We start from the raw sequence: 17,854 nt of genomic DNA, 5'->3' as shown, positions 1-17,854 counted from the left end.
TATCTCTACTTGTTATTGACAAGTGTTGAAGTGAATCATTCTGGCACGAGGAGATATGGCAAAACATATTTCAGAAGGCCTGGCTAACTCATAACTAAAGAGTTACAAGTTTAAACAATAACAGATAAAGGTGAAACGAGATCCATAATTTGGTTTTGGGTCAGTTGATTATTTATATTTTTATATATTACTAGCTTTTGCCCGCAGCTCCGCCCGCGTGATATAGTTTTTCAGGATAAAGTTTTCCGTTAAAAGCCACCCTCTATACATTCCCGGGATAGAAAATAGCATATTATGTTCTTCCAAAGGTCTCAAACTTTTAAACAAACAAATCAACTCTTCAGCTGTATATAATAGTATAGAAGTATAAATATTATTCCATTTTCAAAGTTACGTGACAGCGCTTTACATCTGTAAAATGTCGAAATACAAAACTCTAAAAGTAAATAGAAAAGTAAAAAGTATCGGAAATTTCAGATAACATCTCGACAAACGCGACAACTCGATCAGAAATCCCTTAAATCAAGTTCCGCGCCTCCACAACTGAACTTCACAGCTGAAAATATCTTGCATTTGAAATGCACCTGAGAAACTGTTAAACATTTTTAACAACGACTTTAAACTTCTGCACTTTCGAAAGTTTCGCGTGATCTCAGGATTACGAACATTCGTCGAAAACTAAATTGTCCCAGACGGTTTTCATTCCACAAATTTTAAGATAACGCCTCGAGCAAAACTTATAACTACAATCAAAAACCAGTGCCAAATGCGTATTTTATTTGCAGAGATGGAATACGGCTACGAAGAAGAGGAGGCGAGTGATGTTGACAGGGAACTGAGGCCTGTGGCTCGTCGAACTGCTAAACATATCGCCGCCGGTGAAGAACGCCCGCGGATCAATTCCAGCCAGCAAACAACGCCCACAGACGGTGAGTGTTCATTATCAAAGATCGACAGAAATATTTGACGTGGACAAATTGTCCGTGGACAATTTAGCCATTTGACAACAGAGGTGGTAGTCGAAACGCCTTTCTAGAATGGTTAACGTTAGAAAACAAAAATAATTATAGGGACAAATCGTAACGATAAGTCTAGCGGTAGGATATTCATAAGTGAAATATATTTATGTAACTCAAAGAATTTTGCTATACGTAACGAATATAAAAAGAAATTATTACACAGTAATGCATGAAATTAATAAATGTATTGATAACGGTCCCCATTAGGCTAGCTTGTATCGTGGGAAGAGGCGGCTAGCTATTGTGCAGGGTGTGCGCTGCACACGAGCGCAGTGTGTTAGGGGGCGCTACACACGACACCTTCAAAGAGACTCGCGTTGCTCGTGACACTGGCTCTCTCAAACCTGCGCTCGTGCTAAGGCCGACGAGCGGCTTCTTTACTTTACACAATAACTTTTGATTTAATATTTAGTATCAAATTTACTAAAGATTACATTGTCTCCTAGGGGGAGCTAAGGAATTGATTGCACACGGGCGGCACATGAGCTAGAGCCGCCTCTGATCGTAAGGTCCCGTTCACATCACTCAGTAGTGCTTTGCCACAAGTAGACGAAGGTTTACATGGTAACATAAAATGAGACCATTTATATTACATCTTTAAAAACAATTAGCATCCACGAAAGTTGCCGTTAATCATTGTAGAAAGGCATCTTGGGTACGGCCTCAAAAATTGCTTTTACGATGTTAGTTTTCCAGTAATGCTGGTTGTTTTGGTAAGTATCCTAAAGAAGGGATTATGGATTGATTTATAAAGACTCGTAAGTATAATAAATGAAAAAGCACATTCGCTGAAATAAGCTCGTAGTGCCGTTTATTAGGTCTAAAAATATCAACTTATCAAATCCGAGTTTATAGGCTAAAATGTTTCGATTTTCAAACTCATAATTTCTGTAATAATATACAAATTTAATACATAAGGTTGATGTTTGCATGTACACGCCGACATCAAACTACTGATCTTGAAATATTCAAATTATTTCACTTGTGGCCATTTGCACTATGTTTGGTGCAAAGTTAACTTTTTATTTAAGTAACAGACATAATCTTTATCTGGCATTAAAATAATTTTGAAATAGTTGCTGCTTAGAAAGGATCAAGGTGTATTTATTTTTGAAACTCGAACTTAGTGAAATCTACATTCAGATTATAGCGATAAACTAAGTACGCTGATGGAAGTCATTTTAAGAATATATAAAAGAGGTGTATTTTAATATAGGTTAAAAAATCAGGTAAAAATCAATTTCCATTGTGTTTTCAGTTCTTTGTAGTTACTTAGATGAACACTATAAACTATAAAGCTGGCAACGCCGCGCAGTCACACGCTAATTTAGTTGCATATTGGTAAGGTAGTTAATATACCTCATGAGTAGATACATAATATTCTCCAAGATTTTTTAATAACAATGATTAATCTTTATTTGGAATAGCAATACAGTTTCCTTTCTTATCTTCGATAATATCTGCATTAGTTGAGTAACTGTGTCGTTCATATTAACACCGATCTTCGTAAAAGGCAACAGCTATATTCAATTATGTAAAAGTACGTAGTACATATATATCGATGGTAAAAACTTATAACACAAAGAAAAATATGTTAAAAACTATAAGGTCATTATCATATCTAGCATTAATGATTACTCGAACGAATTTGACCTTAAGCGGATGGGGTAAATATTTAGAACAATTTAGATGTATGCCACGTTTTAGACCGGCAAGTCTAAGGAATGGAGCAATGAAGGAGTTGTAGAAGATCGGTTCGGAGTTTACACGTGTGAAGATGGTAAGTCGCTGGTCGATTTTTGTTGTTTTCCAGCGGACAGTACGAGATATGTATGTATGATGTTTCTTCATTATTTATTTATGGACAGGTGTGACCCTAAAGTATAAGGTCCAACTTCTAAATTTAAACTAATATAGAAAAAACGGTATTAAAAAGAAATAAGATAAATAATTATAATAAATTTTAGGTAAAACGACCTATCCGAACTAACTTTAAAAGCAAGGACGTCAATATCCACATGCTCACTTTACATTTTATTTTCAACACACATAATCAAATGTTTAACGTTTTAAAATAAATTGTACTTGTGAAACTGATGTTGACATGGTTCATTATCCAATGTTTCGAAAATGAATTAACCGCACACTTTACCGTTAAAACTTTTTAATAAACGATAACATAATCAATACTTTATTTAAATATTTGACGTAGAAAATAGTCATTGGTAGACATTAACAGCAAGGTGATTTCGGTCCAAGAACGACATTAATTAATGTAACTAAACGATTTTGTATTGTGGGGTAGCTTATCGTTATATCGACTACAAATTCCAGAATTCAGACTCCGGGGTGGACTCCTAATATCACTTCCCTCGAACCGAGATTCGAGCTGGAGACCTCAGAGCGGGGGTCATACTGCGCACACAAGACAACTACGCCACAGAAGTAGTCTACTTGTTTAATTCTAACAATCATCCAAACCTAGAAGACTTAAACGATCGCATTTATATTGTTATATGAAATGGGACAATATTAATAGCTGAGATATTTTTAATAATTTTCAGAAAATCATAGTATAAACAGTTATATGTAAATATAGCATACAAATCAGCATCTACCTATCTTTTAACACGATGGTCATAACCCAAAATTGATCATCATACGTCATTGAACGTAAAGATCATATTCAAAACAATAAATCTTGCATGCCTTTTACATAATGAAGCCAATTCCCAACTGCTAATTTTTGTTTTTCGGTTCGCGTTATGTTTAATCGTTCAGATATTTATGCTATTAGTCTATTTGCGCTAGTTTACACGAAACGCATGTATCACTTTGAAATGTTTAATATTTGCGCATTCTACATTGTAAGTATTTTGTAATATCGAAGGAAACAAATTAAAATATTTAGGAGTATACCTTCGAAATTGATAGCTGGGTATAAAGTTTTATGATTGTTCGAATCCAAGCTGACCTAACTTGGACGTTATAACTAAGGAGTCTTGAATCACATTTGTATGCGCGTTAGTCTTAAACCTTATGAAAAGTTAGGTAGAAATGTAAGATTAAGCTTACAAAATTTCACAATTTAATTTCTTAAATAAAAAAATCCTGTTACACCAATATAAATTTTCGACGTTACCACAATAATAAACTTATAAAAAATTCACCTGGTAAGAGATCTCTGCTCTTGAAGAGCGTAGCAGGAACCCGAGCGTCACCGCCCTGTAAAAAAAAGGAGAAAGAGTTTAGGCTCCGGTATACTGATGAGGAAGTCCTTGGTTCGTTTAATACTTGTACTATAAACTCGCCAACATAACTCGAGGCATTTACGATTATCTACTCACTCACAAATCACTAATAAGGAAATATTAATGAGTCGTACAAATCAAAGGTAGCATATGCTTCTAGAAAATTTCGTCATAGGATGATGTTCTAGTGTAGTAAAAATACCTATCATCATCATCAGCCTATATATTTGCTCACTGCTGGACATATGCCTTCTCAAATATGCGCCATTTTACCATATCTTCGGCCTGTCGTATCCAGTTCTTGCCAGTGACTTCGCAAATCATCACTCCACCTAGCCGCAGGGCGTTCTACACTACATCTGCCGGTCGTGGTTTCCATACGCAAATGGGTAAGGCTCATATTTTTAGCGCAATTTGTAAAATGTTTCAGTCCGAAGAGTTAGACTCCAAAAAAAAAATAAAAAAAAAAACTAATAAATCTACTTTTTATAAAAATGAAATACAGTACGTACAATTCTTTATTATGTAATTTTTTTTCATAAACATATTTCTAGTATTTATTTTTACACATTAAAATAAAAAATGTTCGACTTTTTCATTCCATACATATTGTTGGTGTCTGTATACGCCCACTCCACACAAATCATTACACATATAATTTTTTATCATTATGATTTTTTATTTTTCGTATATATCTTGTTCTATTGGATATTAACTACGAAAAAAAAACGACAACAACTACAATTAATCACCCCGTATTGTTTATATTAACAACTTAAGAGGTGTCCCAAATTTTATTCTCTTGTAACACGTCAATTGTAATAATAAAAAATATATACAAAAAATCATGTTTTTAATTTAATATTATTATTTATTTTATCAATTTATAACACACAAAATAATTCGAAAACTAAATATACATACTAAATACAAACATACATAAAAATGAAATATATATACCACTCACTTATTTTAAATGCAAAATAAGCTCTATCAGAGGTACTGTGTAAAAAGGTTTACAAATTCTGTTGTAACGCATTATTTCAGTTGTGATACTTTCTGTTGTGATCTCCTTTATGCGATAGCGTTAAAAATATGAGCCTTACCCAAATACCTACAGCTTACGTATAAAACAATATAAATGCTAGTAATTATTGCACTATAAAAGATCCTCAAAGATCTCTCTATGTATCACTGTCTGTGTTTATATCGAACATTCGAACATGTAATATTGTTTGTACATAAATTATGACTTGAGTAACCATACTACATATGAATACAACAATAACTCGGCACAACGTCATTTAAATTGATTTAGGTTCAAAATTGCATTAACATTAATGAAAATCAATTGAGTGCATTAAGAAGAAGATTAGATAATTGACAATATTAAATCGGCTTGAAGAGATAATTCGACTGAACGCATTACGCTGCGTGATGACTCAGGGCAGTTTCGTATACTTAGACGTTCTACGCATTTAAACTTAGCAACTTACACTGCTGATCGGCGGTAGAAAAAGACAATGCAGTTCTTCGGACTCTTGCATCTAGTTTCAATAACGTGAAATGTCACTGATCTCCGGAGGGTAAGTAGGTCCCATAAATGGGTTTCGCTAACGAACTTTGCATCTAATAAGACAATCTAATAACCATGCAGCCTCCCGTATCTTCAAGGCTTTGTCCACTAGGCAGGAATGCGAGTGATGCACTCAACAAATTTTCCGTTCGTTGATTTATTTAGGACTAGGTTTCGACTCCGCGTCTAGACCTATCCCGGAAAAGAATTACTATTTTGTACTTTTCGGAATATTCTTTATAGTAAGTTAATACAGATAGCACGTAATAACGTTCCATTCGCCCTCCAAGTGATGGTAGCAATAATGCGGAACATGCCTGCAAAATACAATATCTAACAGCACTCTCTGCGTTTACTTTTCAACATTAAATTAAACAACATATTAAGGGACTGTTTCATAGGTTCCAAGTTTCGTCAGTTATCGTATTAAACAACTAATGTCGATAGTACTCATTTTCTCACCATTTATTTGAAAGCATAGAGTGTGACTTTTTTGTTTCGCTATTATACATTGTCAAGAGTAGCATTCACTCAGAACTCAGAAGTGATACAAATCCTAAAGAACATAATGCAAAGCAGAGTGCCAACTCGAATTACTGCATTACGAAGCATTGCGAGACAATCAAAGCAATCAATTTTTATGGTGCTTTGATTTGCTTTTCAAAATTACCTTATTGATTTACTTTTCAAAATTATTGAATACGTACTAAGTCTCAAACATGCACTCTTAACTCTACAATATATATAATTTGAAACACACCAGGTCTGGTTTTAACTCTTAGGAATGACATATTTGGTCAGATATCGAGTCTCGAACCTCAGCATATTGTCAGCCACTGGAGTGATTACGTCGAAAGCCCTGGCAAACAGTGTTATAACTGAATTTCTCTTTGCACAGTTAATACCCGAGCAGATTGAGTACACTGGACTTGTTGACGTCACAGATTTGCTCTCCTAACTCGATTACCTTGATTGAAAATATGCCTCCGGACACTTCGTCAGTGAAACGTATTTACGGCAATATTGCTTTTCGAGAGGGTCTATGCATTCGGCTTTGCTTGTTTTTGGATTTGAAAGGGAGTTTAGTAACAATGTTAATTCGTTTTTGGACTAAAAATCGTTTATTTATTTATATTGAATAAGTAAACGATAGTATTCATTTCAATGTTATAAAACTTATGCTTTATTCAGAAAATATATCGGAAGCCCCAGCGCACGTCGGACGCTCTCATCGTCTGCGGTAGCATAAGGCCTACAGTCCACGCTGCCGTCCTTCCTGGGGGTCACTACAATGTTCTCAACACGTACCAAGACCAAAGACCATGAGTTTGATTTTGAATAATGTCTTTTATTAAGTAGAACAGGTCTATTTCGTTTAGTGTTGCCGTAGACGGAAAAATGTTGATTTCCACTCCCAAGTAGAGTCATTTTCTTTAAGTGATCTATTTATCAAGAATTACATCCCTTAAAGGGGTCATGTTAGGTTACTAGTAAGGCAACAGAGGGCCGTACCAAGGTAGCCTTCCGCAATCGTTAACGCTAATAGAAACCAGAAAAACTGTAAGGAAATGATACGCTATCGATAGGATTATGTCATTCTTTTACATATGTGATGTTAGCGTAAACAATCGTGGAAACAAATTTTGGCTTCTGCCTCAACTGTAATTATATTAAATTTGATTAGTCGAAAACAACAGGGTTTTACTCAAATACTAAAGTTGTCTGAATCACCGACCAGTTTCGACCTATTAAGTAGGTCATCCTCAGGGGCGAGTGCTAAGAGGACGTCGCGTCGCGGAGGCCTATTAAATTTGGTTAGTGCAACATGGGCCCAAATAACTTGGGTTAAACAGGCCGGCATAATTATGTCGACTGGCGAGGGATAATCATCTCTAGTCAGTCCATTCTATCTTAAACCCACTCCGTTTACAATCGGGTATATTAAGGTCACTTGGCGGTATCAAAAAAAATGTGATGACAACGCCCAAAACTGCCATAACAAAATAAGAGAATATTGAAACAGAATCAGAGTTTAACGCTAATAGGCCCCCTGATACTCTCTAGACTTCTCATCAAAACAGATTCAACATTTTATTAGTTTTATGTTTGTGTTCAAAAGTCCCTAGGAGATAACATGAACATTACATGACTTATCTGTGTGCGTGTCTATTTATTTAGTTGCGAGCGACACGGTCTGCGTGAAAATATATTTGCATTACTACCCACAGTGCCATATTTCTCGGATTTATATCAAATAAATTCCACTACAAATATGTATTTGCGTAACCACATGTATTTAACGAAATACGTACAAAAATATTTTATCATGCGAAATACATTTTCAATAATTAGTATAATTATTAATTAATTCGTTATTGGTTTGTGTTTCTCTTTTGTTCACCGATATGTTTATAGCTTTGGCCAAGGTTTCTGTAAACAGCTGATGGGACGGCGCGGCGTGATGGCAACGTGGCGGTGCGGAACGTGGACAGTTCGTACTGTACTAATTCATATAACATTTGTGTCACATAGGGCAATATTAAGAAATCAATCTAACTCTTCGGTGTAATTTCAAGTAGTAATTTCATTTTTTTTGTATTGGACCCCGCTGACAGCACCAGGGGAAGCCTACGAATTTGATACTGGAGTCCCTGGGCTTAGAGACTGCAGAGGCCTGGAAGAAAATTGGGAGCAGATATCTGAGGGAGGGAAGTGCGGGAAGTGGAACTGGTTGGGTGGACGGATAGGAGAATGCGAGGATATGTTCGCGAGGCCTCATAATCCTCAATGCGTAGTTACAACCATGAGGTTTACATACTGGACTGTATGCCTAGGGCCTTCAGGAGTAATGTAAGTTCCTATTAGTGAAAATAAATTCAAAATTGATTAAGTATTTCCTGAGATTAGCGCGTTCAAATTAATAAACTTTTCAGCTTTCGGTTATAAATTAGTGTAGATAGATTAGATCCCTCAAATGGTTTACATTAGGTAAGGTTAGTAGTTAGACGACCAATAATAAATACTAAATATCAACTATGCGTAGAAAACCATTGTTACGCTGACCTGAAGTGGGAAGGATTGATAGATAGGAAGGCATATGGCATCGTGTCGCTGTTTTTATTCGTTTGACATTTATTTATTAAAACACACAATGACGTTTTATTTATATATTTTCCGTTGATATGGCATAACAGACGTAAAAAGGCTTACTCGGTAGCCGTACAAAGCGTCTCTCAGCGTATTGTAATGACCTTTTGAAAGAGCGTTATTCAATATTTTAAATAAAGAATACATTTTTCCTTTTGAAACGGTTTTATTCAAAATTTTAATTAAATAACCTTTGTGTAAAATAGGAAAAAGGTAAATTTGCGTTCTCCATGTAAGTCGCCTGCACACAAATGGTAATGACGTAACAGTTCAGAGAAACCAGAAATGTTGCGAATATTTTTGAACAATGAACTATATAATTAATGAATGAGATAGAAATTTTAGACAATGGGAACTATCGGTCGCAGAGGTTTTATTATGGTTTAGCTTAGGTTTACTATTTGAAAACAAAAATTACATTGACTGATGTTAATATAGTGTGTAGATGTAATCTTGGCAGCGCCAATGATAACCAGCGTAGAAGATATAACGATATTATTATGTATAGAATAAAGAACATTATAAAGACGATAAATTATTCTTTTTATATTTGCCAGTTTCAGTGGCTTAGGTACGATTACCGCTCTGAGGTCTTGGGTTTGAATCCCGGGTCGTGCAGTGACATTAGGTTTTTCTGATCAGTATCAACATTCAACTCGGAGTCTGGAATTTGTGTCAGGTATGGTGATAGATCCCCCCTTTTCACTTCACGTGACGGAATACACATAGTGAAAAGTGGGTGAACTAGATGTACTTCTGAGAGTCCCTTCTGAGATAAAGGGCGCGAGTTTCTCTACGTGTATATATTATTTTATTAATGCGATGTCAAAAAATCACCGCATATTTCAAATAAAGAACTCATTCGTTTTTTGAATATCATGGCATAAGGACGGCAGTGTGTGAGCGAGATGGTTGTTTGCCATTTGACTGGCGACTGCGGGTAAAATACCGCAGGGCGCGCGCCTATTCGCGGCCATGTTTCTTGGTATTGTAATCATTGTCGACCAGAATGGGTCAGAAAGGTCAATTGCGTCAAATGTGTTCTGTTATGTCGATATTTTAATACATTATTAATGATTATATTTTATGTAATGCACAACGTAAGTTAGTCTGCATTGTAATCAATTTCCTCTAAATTTTCTCACGGGAAATATCTGCAGAGACGTTTCATTATGTTGATCACGTGAAATAATCATTTTCTTAGCCGTGGATCATAAATCGTCTTAGTACTCATTTTGGTTTTTAAAAATACTATGTTAATCAATTATTAAAGAACCTGTCATAATATTTTTTAGTTGCGGTCAAGCCTGATTATGTCCCGCGATCTATCCGTAGTTATGGACTAAGATTATTAATATTAACCGTTAGCTCTAACCAATAACGCCCGGTTCTATATACCTAAAGTCTAAGATGTTTTTATTACATAGATACGTTGTCCGAGCTCAATACTGGCAAGACGAAAGCAAGGTAATTGCACGACATTCACTTAGTCAACCTCCAACCACTGTCGCGGCTAGTCGGCTTACTAACTTTTTGTATTTTTATAAATAAAATCCTTCCTGTGCTTTTAGATGATGTACAAATTATACTCCAACTGTGAATGAAAACAATGTTTCATTTCATACGTTAGTAATAAGTATACACTATTTAACTTTTTTTAACTAATAAATGCATTTTATTCGACTGTCATGGCGACGGGGCGGTCGACGCTCGGGCCCACTCGGGCCGTATCAATGCGAGCTGCTAGGGCTGTGATATAGTAAATACTGCGCTGTTTTTATATACAATTTTGTTAGTCTATGACGCGTCTATCTGTAAAACGGCATTGTCTAAACTAGTGTGTTATCTGTGGATCCAAATAAACATTTCAGTCACGCGTTGAGTGGAGTGTCAACGTTAATTGTAATGAATGTTTGATATTCCGCGAATGTTTTTGTACTTGTAATGCTAACGACACGCTAGTTATCGTGAGATATATAGAACCGCCTAGGGTCTTGCGGATTGTTTCGAACTGTTTGCGTGAATTGTTTTGATAAAATATAATAATTTTGGAGCTAAATTTGGCCCTGACTTCGGGTCTCTAATGAACTATATAGTTTAATGTCTGTTCAAAACCAATTTATTTGCCAATAGCCAGCAATGTTTTATTGGAATATTTTTCAACATTAACCATGTGCAGCATAAGCGGCGATAGCCTAGTTGGGTGTGGAACGGACTGCCAAGACGAATGTCCGCAGGTTCAAATCCCAAGGGTACACACCTCTGACTTTTCTAAAATCATGTGTGTATTCTTTGTGAATTTATTGTTCGCTTTAACGGTGAAGTAAAACATCGTGAGGAAACCTGCACATCTGAGAAGTAGAAGAAGAAGAAGAAGAATTTCGAAGGTGTGTGAAGTCTACCAAACCGCACTAGGCCAGCGTGGTGGACTAAGGCCTAATCCCTTTCAGTAGTAGAGGAGACTCGTGCTCAGCAGTGGGCAAGTATATAATACAGGGCTGATATTATTATTATATTATTAATAATTTTGATCCTTTAAATTTACCACCGGTTTAATAACCGCTCTCTTCGGAGTGATGTTAAGAATAAATCAATTAATTGAGTCATTGGTAAGCATGTCTTACAAGTTCGATTCTGATTGGTCCGTCAGCGATCGATGCGAAGGTAGCGGATAGAATCTATTATTGAAAGAGACAGATAGATAATACGGCTTGGTTAAAACTGCGTTGTTAGAATGATTATTAAAAATTAAGTACAATAAATTAGTGAACATATTAAGGTATTTAATAATTGAATTATTAATTGTTTGTGGAAAGAGAGGAAAGAAACGTCCAAGAACAGGTGTGCTGTGTGCAGTGAAACAAAAAAGGTGGATTTCGCTCTACCTATTCTATTTAATTTCGTGGACCTTAATACACTAGCTTTAGAAGCGTTATTCACACGAAGTCCGAACTTACTCCGCGAACGTCCGATCTCTTCTATGGGTTTTAAATTTTTATACAGATTATTATTATCACCTATTTTTAAGCTTACACGGAGAGAATTGGAAGATGATTAAATTATCACATAAAGTAGTATTAATAATATCCAGTTTCATGTATAAAATGCCCGGCCCGCGTAAATATTTTATGAGAAAAAAAATATTTTCGAGCCTCCTCGTAACACATCGAAAAAATTACCGGAATTAGCCGAACGCACCTTACATACATTTATTCCACATTTTGAAACATTCCGTTTTCTTTCTCACGTCCAATTGCCCTATAATGCCCTTCATAAAACATAATATGGCTACTTGATGCCAAAAATAGACGCTTTGTTGGTAGATCCTGCTTCTATAAAATTATATAAATATATCTAGGCAAAGCGATGCCAGTCTGGCGTTTACGACAGACCTAGTAAATACTTGAATGTTATGAATGAAACCGCTATGTCCAAGGGCATACGTATCGAGCTTAGTTCCGAGGAATCTCACTTTCCCTTTCAACGACGCAAATAGTACTCGGCTGCACATGGTTAATGTTGAAAAATATTCCAATAAAACATTGCTGACTATTGACAAATAAATTGTTTTTGAGTAGACATTAAATTATATAGTTAATTATAGACCGGAAGGCAGTACATATATATCGATGGTTACCTATAATTGGTAATAACTAGCTGTCTTATTTAAAATGTCCGTTGACAAGATGTCACAGCGTTCATTAATACAAAAATAATATTTACAGAAAATATGCTAATATACGCATTAAAAACGTACAAATATGATATTGAGAAAATATGAAGTATTTTACATTGATGTTTCGCTATTTCATAGTAGATTGAGTAACCATTAAATAAGCGCAAATTTTTTGTATGACAATATTCCCAATGTCCGTTCTATATAATCTTAGAACTCTTTGGTTTTGAGCAAAGACGTTAGTAACGATACAATCTTGTTTATGGTGATACTAAAAGACAGAAAATATCGTGCTCTCTGCCTTTGCTTTGTCGAGTTTTTTGTGCGCTTTAATCAAGGTTTTATAGTCAAGTCCAACAGCGAACTGGGTGTGAAGGTGACAAAACGCTGGCTCGACTCTATGTGAAGTCGAGCGGCGAGTGCGACGGCTCTATGACACATCATCACCATCAATATCATCATCAGCCGCAGGATGTCCACTGCTGAACATGGGCCTCTCCCAAAAATTTTCCATTTAAATAGTAATGGAAATCTTTGACACATATTCTATATTAACAGAAAGTTAAAGGCGAAGTTGTGTTTTTTTAATCCAACCTGCTAATACTATTTTAAATGCTCGTAAATACTATATTAAAGGTTAACAATTATTTAAAACCAATAAATCTGTGTATGGCATAAAAATTAAATGGTATGTTTTTTTGGATCCGCTCAAAAAGCGACTACCTTATATAAGGTGTAAAACCCATCATAGAGGAGTCGGAGTCAGCCTGTGTAGATCTGGTTTTAAACAGGCCGACGTAATTGTTTCATCTCAGTGGCATAATCAACTCTCGTTAGTCAACACTATTTGAACCCCAGTCCGCTTACCATTAGGTGTAGTAGGGTCACTTTACAGCATTCGTATATTAAAAAAACATGACGGGTATGTGAGACGAGTTAGGTTATACACCGAAAATGCAACGAAAAGCCGAAAACGTTCTACCACATTCTATTTTAAGAAGCTCTCCGGGTATTTCGAGTTCAGCTATCGTTATTAGTAAACAACACACTTTAATATGTAGGTATAAACATTGTCATTTCAAATTACTTACTAGAATTTTTTTTTCCTTTCACAGTCACTCACAAGCACGTGCGCACATACCCTCTCTCCTTCGCATACACACACACACGCATCACGCACACACAACACAACATACAAAATAAATGTGTTAACATTCTTCTTTTATGTTTTGAATAGTAAATATTATATTCTTTTGTAATGTATTATTAGATCTATATTTGATTGCTGTTTGGAAGTACAGGGCTCCCTAACAGACGTAGGTATTTTCATACTTAAAAGGAGTACTCCACTAATGACAAAGTGTACGTAGGTTAAGATAATGCAAATAAAGATGTTTTTTAGGCAAAGTTATTAAATCATAACTGACTATGATCAGTAAATAGTGATTTTGTATTTTATTTTGCCTTAAATCATTGTTACAAGGAGATAACTCCAATTTTGTTCGGAATTAATAAATATGTGTTTATGTCAACAGAAGCGAATCAGTTAAATCATTAACATAATAAATCCATTCTTGATAAGTCAATTTTCTAAACTGAAATCCATGAGTGTTTATGACTTAATTGAATATTAACGAAATTAAAACATATTTATATTACTCTACTTACTATTATATACATATTACTCTCGAATATTAATTAATCGTAGTTCACAAATCTCAGCCTAATTAGAATATCATCATCTAAATCCGTTTAGCAAACCTGAATACTTACCACCTTATTCATAGACGTTTTTTATCTAAGGACCGAGCATTGCTGTGATGACAAGTCTGTTTCTCAGCTTTGTTTATCTGACAGCTTGTTGTTTGTTCAGCTTTGTTTATCCGACAGCCAACTAGATTCAAGTTGTATCTCAATATTAGCCAATCACACCGGCCCTATGTCTACGCACTGCGAAGGCTGCCATGCCGTCAGCAATGAGAAACAGTCTTGTTATCACAGCAATTCTCCTTCCTCCGATAAAAAACGTCTATGAATAAGGTGGTTAGTGCTTTTAAGTATTAACAACTGACCTCGGGTGCTAGGTATCGCGTAATAATAAGGAGCGACGTTACCTTCGCTGACAGCTAGCTAGACATCCTTTAAATAAAATTGTTCTTACGACCGGTTAATTACATAAGTCTGGGCGCAAGTTAGCTTTATAACCTACGTAATAGCGCTCATTTAATAAAGATAGTGGTGCTGGTGGTCGGATATATTTTATATCCGCCCGGATGCGAACACTGTACATAAGGTGTAAAACCGGCCATAGAGTGCCACGTCAGTGTGCCGCGTTCTTAGATCAGTCTGTGTATATCCGGTTCTAACAGGCCGGCATAATTGTATCGACTGCCAAGTGGTAATCCTGTCTCGTCAGTCGACATTCTACTAGTCCCCATTTCACATATCATCATGTGTAGTGATAAATTTATTGGTTTAAAGTAATTGTTAGCGTTTAAAATAGTATTTACAAGTATTTAAAATAGTATTGGCAGGTTGTATTAAAAAAAACACATCATAGAGGTTTTTCTTTTTATAGTTTAGTAAATTTATTATTTAGTTTTATTTGCTTCTACATATTTAAATACGAATATTGTATCTATTTATTGTAATATTTACCAGTTCAGAGGTAATTAAATTTGTTTCGGTTTTTTCAGCAGCTTTTCCCGTGCTTATCTTTACCGGAACGGGCTACTTATCATTTTGCCAGGGTAAAATAAGCCTAAAGATTAATCCTGGACTATATTTTTTTATGAGCTAGATAACTATATAGGAGCTGGGCTCGGTAACGGAAAGCAACAAAAATTCACGAACTTTTCTATTAAATTAGTAAGGACAAGAGCCATTTTTATCATCATGTAACAATCGAACAAATCACTGACATATTGTAATTTTTTTACGTTCTATAAACAAAATGTTTCTCCGACAGCATCTGTAAATTAAAACGTCAGTCGCAGTCCTAGCGGAATTGGAAATCTCTATATCATTTCATGAAAACGTTTCATCAAACCGTCTGAACACGTGTTATTTGTTGTGGCGCATGAATGGTCGGGGGCGACCTTGGGCATCGCTTTCACTCGCCGTGGCCAGATACCCCGCGCATGCACCGCGCACCCGCCACGCCGAGAGACGTCGCGCAAATTTTAATGGAAAAATAAAGTTGCGGATATTATATTTTAATGAAAATGAAAGACAAATTGGATTTTAGTTCAACGTCTGACATAATGATTTTTGCGTAGCGTATTTTCGAGGGATGTTTGGTTAAGTGTGTACTTGCAATGTGATGTTTATTTTAAATATTCTGCCGTCTCAAAATCTATATTTTTTTGTCTAGTAAATTCCATTGCGTACAAAGCCTTACATCTTCATCATCTGACGAGTAGACATACACGAACCTACTATACACACATGTCTAATGCGTGCTTTAACATGTCTAATAGGTGGAAAAACTAACCTTATAAAGGACAATCTAACAGTGGAAGGGTTATTAATTTATGTAGGATCCAATTATCACGACGATTTGCAGACCGCGTTTATCTATATTAGTGCCTATATGTTGTGTCGAGTACCCGTTCTGAAAATCAGTGTCAGTCATCGACGTATTACGACGATCATTAAGTTACTACATCGATATTAATAGTTAAGCGAATAACCCATTTAATTTATATAAAGTGCCTTGACATAGTTGTATTGCGGCATGAGTGCCATGATCTCAGGTTTAATCCGAACGGGTAAAGTTATATTGGTCTATTCTGTTCAGCATCAGCTTGGATTCTAGAATTGTGATACACGCTAATAGAGATTACTGATATTATTGATATTAGAACACCGAAAATGAAAGACGTCATAATACGTTTCACCAACTCTACTGAAATAAAATTTTAATGGAACATATAAAGTGGTCCCGACGAATCGTTGTTTATGTACCGGGGTATTTTAACATTAATGGAACACTCGGCTCTTCGACGTGTAGTGACGTTCAGGCCGTGTAATAAAATTACTGACGACGCGCACGGGCAGCCGAACGTTTATTAGTTTACTTTGGATGGGCGCGAACAAATGATTTTTGTCAGCCGTATATGAATTCGTTAGAGTTCAAAATTGAATGTAAACTGTTAATCTTAACAGTTGCCGATCGAATTTTTAAGCCTCTTTACAAATGTTTTAGAGTTCAATGTTGAATGCAGGGTGTGTTTGGATATTTAAGGTATCCTTTTACGATAGGATGCATTCAATTTATGACAACGATATTTACAACGAATTTGAGAACGATGTGTAGGTCAGGTACGTCTGATTTCGGAGGGCTAAGTAGAACTCTAAACTTACCTATTATTAAACAAGTTACTAGCGATTTGATGTCGTGAGTGTTCAAGTGCTGCGGCGGTAACTTACCTTCATGTGATCCAATTCCACGTAATATAATATTAGCACATACCTCCTCTATTACTGAGAGGGATTAGGCCTTAGTCCACCACGTCGGCCTAGTGCGGATTGGTAGACTTCACACACCCTCGAAATTACTATAGAAAACTTCTCAGGTATGCAGGTTTCTTCGCGATGTTCTCCGTCGCCGTTAAAGCAAGTGATAATTTACAACGAATACACACAATTTTCAGAAAAGTTAATAGTGTGTGCCCTTGGGATTAGAACCTACGGACCTTCGTCTCAGCAGTCCGTTCCACACCCAACTAGGCTATCGCCGCTCAATCAGTAAATTCCACATATATCATGCTTTATATTTTGAAACATGTTTATTTTAGCGCACTGGAATTTTTGATGAATTAATTAACTAATTGAAAATGTTGGACGGTTTATAAATTCTTTGGAAATGAATAAACCAGCAATCAAATTGAATACTTATAATACCATATGCAAATACCTGGAATAAAAACAAATCATTAACGTAATTAATTCTGTAAAAGGAAAATCTTATTAAGTTGTTGCCTAATTAGGGTATTTTATTTTGTATTAACAAAATTATTTCAAATGAAAATGAATATATTTATCGTCTAAATAGCTTATCGAAGGCTCGACTCAAGTTGTTTATTTCTATTTGACTATCAAAAATTAATACTGTTTATATTAACACCAAGCATATAAGAACTAAAATAAATAGTAGACTTAATTAATATATCAGATTATTAAA

At 35.5% G+C, this 17,854-nt stretch overlaps 1 protein-coding gene across 1 annotated transcript in view; it reads left to right on the top strand.

The window, feature by feature from the left end:
• Positions 1 to 17,854, top strand: part of LOC115454998 — a 186,918-nt gene that overhangs the window by 79,964 nt on the left and 89,100 nt on the right. Inside the window, exon 2 of the mRNA XM_030183700.2 lies at positions 786 to 929. Coding sequence (XP_030039560.2) covers positions 786 to 929 — 144 coding nt within the window. The remainder of the gene's footprint in view (positions 1 to 785; positions 930 to 17,854) is intronic.

Source organism: Manduca sexta, chromosome 27 (assembly GCF_014839805.1).
Source record: "Manduca sexta isolate Smith_Timp_Sample1 chromosome 27, JHU_Msex_v1.0, whole genome shotgun sequence".
Lineage (NCBI taxonomy): Eukaryota > Metazoa > Arthropoda > Insecta > Lepidoptera > Sphingidae > Manduca > Manduca sexta.
Note: the sequence above shows the minus strand (reverse complement) of the source record. Positions and strands in the feature narration are given on the sequence as shown.